Source organism: Pieris napi, chromosome 10 (genome assembly GCF_905475465.1).
Source record: "Pieris napi chromosome 10, ilPieNapi1.2, whole genome shotgun sequence".
NCBI classification, from domain to species: Eukaryota; Metazoa; Arthropoda; class Insecta; order Lepidoptera; family Pieridae; genus Pieris; species Pieris napi.
This window is the reverse complement of record NC_062243.1, coordinates 27,727-31,267: the sequence shown is the minus strand read 5'-3', so window position 1 is coordinate 31,267 and position 3,541 is coordinate 27,727. Positions and strand designations below refer to the sequence as shown.

The 3,541-nt window shown below is 40.9% G+C and overlaps 1 protein-coding gene across 1 annotated transcript; it reads right to left on the bottom strand.

The window, feature by feature from the left end:
• Window positions 1–416: 416 nt before the first annotated feature.
• On the bottom strand, window positions 417–2,582 carry LOC125053260 (inorganic pyrophosphatase). Its single transcript, XM_047654525.1, has 2 exons — window positions 2,351–2,582; window positions 417–1,348 (listed from the first exon to the last, which is right to left on the bottom strand). The coding sequence occupies exons 1-2, from the start codon at window positions 2,559–2,561 to the stop codon at window positions 543–545; spliced, it is 1,017 nt and encodes a 338-aa protein (XP_047510481.1). The 5' UTR covers window positions 2,562–2,582; the 3' UTR covers window positions 417–542.
• Window positions 2,583–3,541: the final 959 nt, after the last annotated feature.

Genomic DNA, 3,541 nt, shown 5'->3' with positions numbered 1-3,541 from the left:
TCATCCTGTTGATCCGTGACCAATAGTGAACAAAGTAAAAAATTATTAGTTTTTTTTCATATTTATAAATTGCACGTTTGTTTTTTACTTTTAATGTTTAAGTAAATTTCTCTTTATCATTGTAATGTTTCCCTCTCAATGTTCTGCACACTTGTTATTGATGCACATGCATGTATCTTGTTTTCTATGTCATGTGTTCTCTGTTAAGTGTTTCGTTAGTGTGCCTTTTAAATTAAATCTCTCATTTGAAGTTAATTAAAAATGACTGAGTCATAGACGGTTTCATAATTTTCTCATTGAGCACGTTTAACTAAACCAATAGAAAACTTCAGCTTTGTATTATTAATATGCACTCGTGGAAGCGAAGCGCTCGTTAGTATATTTTGGGACAGCGAGGTGCAAATAAAAGACATTACTTGATTTTGTAATTAATTATTATTTAAACGAAACCGAATAAATAATGACTACTAGAGCTCGGCTCGGCATCTTTAATATCTTAACATATGTACAAAGGCGAAAAGAAATCCGGAAGAGTCGACGGACTAGAGGCTGGAGACGAAGTGCCACTTGTCGACGTGCGGCGGCAGCGGCTGCGGCAGCGCGGCGGGCGGCGCGGCGGCGAGGGCGGCGGCGGCGGCCGAGCGCTCCACGCGGTGCGGGCTGTCCGGCGCCGACACGTTCATCTTGCTGATGTCGTCCGCCGCGGCGGAGCCCGACACGAGCCCGCGCCAGAACTCGTGCGTCTCCTCGACGACGCGCCGCGCGAAGGCCGCGTCCTTCGGCTCCGCGTCGAACGCGAACCGGTTCGGCGGCTTTCCGTCGGGCACCTTGTACGAGCGGAACCACTCGACGGTCGCGCGCAGCAGCCCCGGGAACACGCGCTCGACGTCGGCGACGTCCTCGAGGCGGTCGGCGTTCGGGTCCCGCGCGTCCACCGCGATGAGCTTCCAGTCCGTCTCGCCCTCGTCGATGAGCGCGAGCGTGCCGAGGATCTTGACGGGCACCACGTCGCCCCGGGCCGCGACCCGCTCGCCGATCTCGATGACGTCGATGGGGTCGTTGTCGCCCCGCGCCTGAGTGCCCGGGTCCACGTGCTGCGGGTTCTCCCACGTCTGCGGCAGCGCGCCGTAGTTCCAGATGTAGCCGTGGTGCGGGAACACGTTGCCGACGAACCGCAAAGCGCCTTTCTTCACGTCCTGCTTGATAGGGTTGAGGGGCTCGCCGAGGCTGATCTCCATCTTGGCGTTGCTCCAGCGGGGCACCTCCACCACCATGTTGGCTAGCCCCTTTTCGGCATCGGCCCACAGGGGAATGTCGTGCAGGGGTGAAATCGGCCCGTTCTCATCCTCTGGAAACCGTGTTTAAAAATTAAATATGTCTCCGGCGTGGTTTGATTTTACATACATATAAATTTAAATTGAGAGGCAGCCTGACAGCAATCACTAGTTCTTGCGTGGCAACATGATAACAAATAAAGTGAAATAAATAAAAGGTCACAATAATGACTCATCTATACTTTATAGAGATTATGATTAGATATAATCAGAGCAATTATTGTTTTTTTGATAGCTTTATTTTAAATCATAAAAATTATTAAATATGTCTCATTTTAAATGATTTTATGGTTTAAAAGTATGTGTCTAGTTCTGATCTGGGACGAATCTAAGATGTACAGTTTAATTAATAGTTATAGAACAGTTAAAACACAAACATCTATGGTATTAATATGTCTATGATCTACTCCTACATCCTTTACTACATCACACAAATATGTAGTATGTATTTTACTTCAAGTGGTAAAAGTAAGACAGTACTTAATAAGTAAAGTTTCAATACATTTGGTGTTCCAGTATTTCAATACAACCCACATTTCCTACTTTGAAATGGAATCATTGAATTCAAAACTCAAAAGTAAGTAGTTGTATTTTCTTTTGCCAAGCATTATGGACACACACATTTAACGGCATAACATGGTAAATGAAAATCATATGCTTTTGAAACTAATATTGAATGTATATAATTCACCAATGATTATTAAATAAAAATATAAAGGTAAAAAGTACTTAAGGAATGGCAAGTGGTGTGACAACAATACTCAAGTGATCAATTTATACTATCTGTCCACACTTGCCACTTAAGATTAGATTTAAGTGGAGTTGTGCAAAAAAGACATGGGAACATAACCCGATCTGAAACAGCTGCATAATAGAAAATTATTGCATTCTACTAATCAAAATGCAACAGATCCTGTACCCAATCTTTAGTTGATATTTGACCTTTACGTTATTCCTCCGATCTTCGCCTAGAAGGTATTCTAGTAATTGATAATAACCATGGCGTAAATACTTACTAAAGTAAACCCTGTAGTCAGGCGAGTATGCGGATCCTCTTTCCTCGGCAATGAACATTTTGGGGTTGATATGTGGAGCTGTTGCTGCTGTCGTAAAAAAATTTTGCGGACTTTTCAAATAAATATACCTGTTTACCGGCTCCACGAACCGTCTTGCAACTGACAAACTTCGTGGAATTAAAACCGAAACACGCACGCATGTTAATGGCATCTTGACATTTGTCAAAAATGTGTGTCACCTATCACTATAGATAAGGTGTTGGTGTCCACCTATCACTATAGATAAGATATGTCTTCGCCATAGATATTACCCGGAGGCTTAGACAAGATGCCTTAACAGTAATGTATGTAGAAAGTCGAAAACTAAATTTGTATGAAAATGACAGTTCATGTTGACAGTCTAACCTAACCTAACACAGAAATAGTGAATATATCGATACCTCCTAAGTATACTGAGTCATCTAACAAATTTAGGTATTTTGTTTTTTTTATACAAAAGTACATAATAAACCATAATCTTAATGTAAGTGTTATTTTTTTTTTAAAAAGACCTATAATTACCGAGATAATTTCACGTATACTAAATCAATTTCAACATCAGTTAAAATCGTACATTGTATACTGATCCAAATAACATTGTATCAGTGTTCGCGGGGCGTGAGGAGGGACGCATTGATACAAGTTTATTATGGCTCAGTATACGATAGATGACGACGAGGGCGCGAATTTTTTTTAATTTTCTCAATAATAAGGTGAATAATACTAATGATACAATTAGCAATATCTCAGGAATCGGTGATATAATGCAAAACAGGGATGAATATGGTAAGTTAAATTCAAATTCAAATTCAAAAATCATTTATTCACGTAGGTAACACAATGTACACTTGTGATTCGTCATTAAAGAAATAAATATTAATGCTTCTAATTTTACATTTACTGCCAGTTCTCAAATCAAGGGCGTAGAACGGAAGAGAAGAACTGGCAATAAACTCTCCGCCACTCTTTTTAATCGCCATGTTTTTTTTTTTTTTTTTTTTACACAACGTTTGTAAGGAGCTGCAACCATTACACCATGTTCCACATGACATTTTAAGTAATTAATAATAAGAACATAAATAAAAACAAAGACTTGTCCCCTATCAGCAGGAGGCATGGTGAAATAGGAGCACGCACTTACATTCTCGTGGG

Excerpts from the sequence above, each read along its gene's own strand:
- LOC125053260 (XM_047654525.1), bottom strand. The coding sequence starts at position 2,561 with ATGCCATTAACATGCGTGCGTGTTTCGGTTTTAATTCCACGAAGTTTG. Across the intron at positions 1,349-2,350 it reads TGACTACAGGGTTTACTTTA|AGGATGAGAACGGGCCGATT; the intron begins GTAAGTATTTAC and ends CACGGTTTCCAG.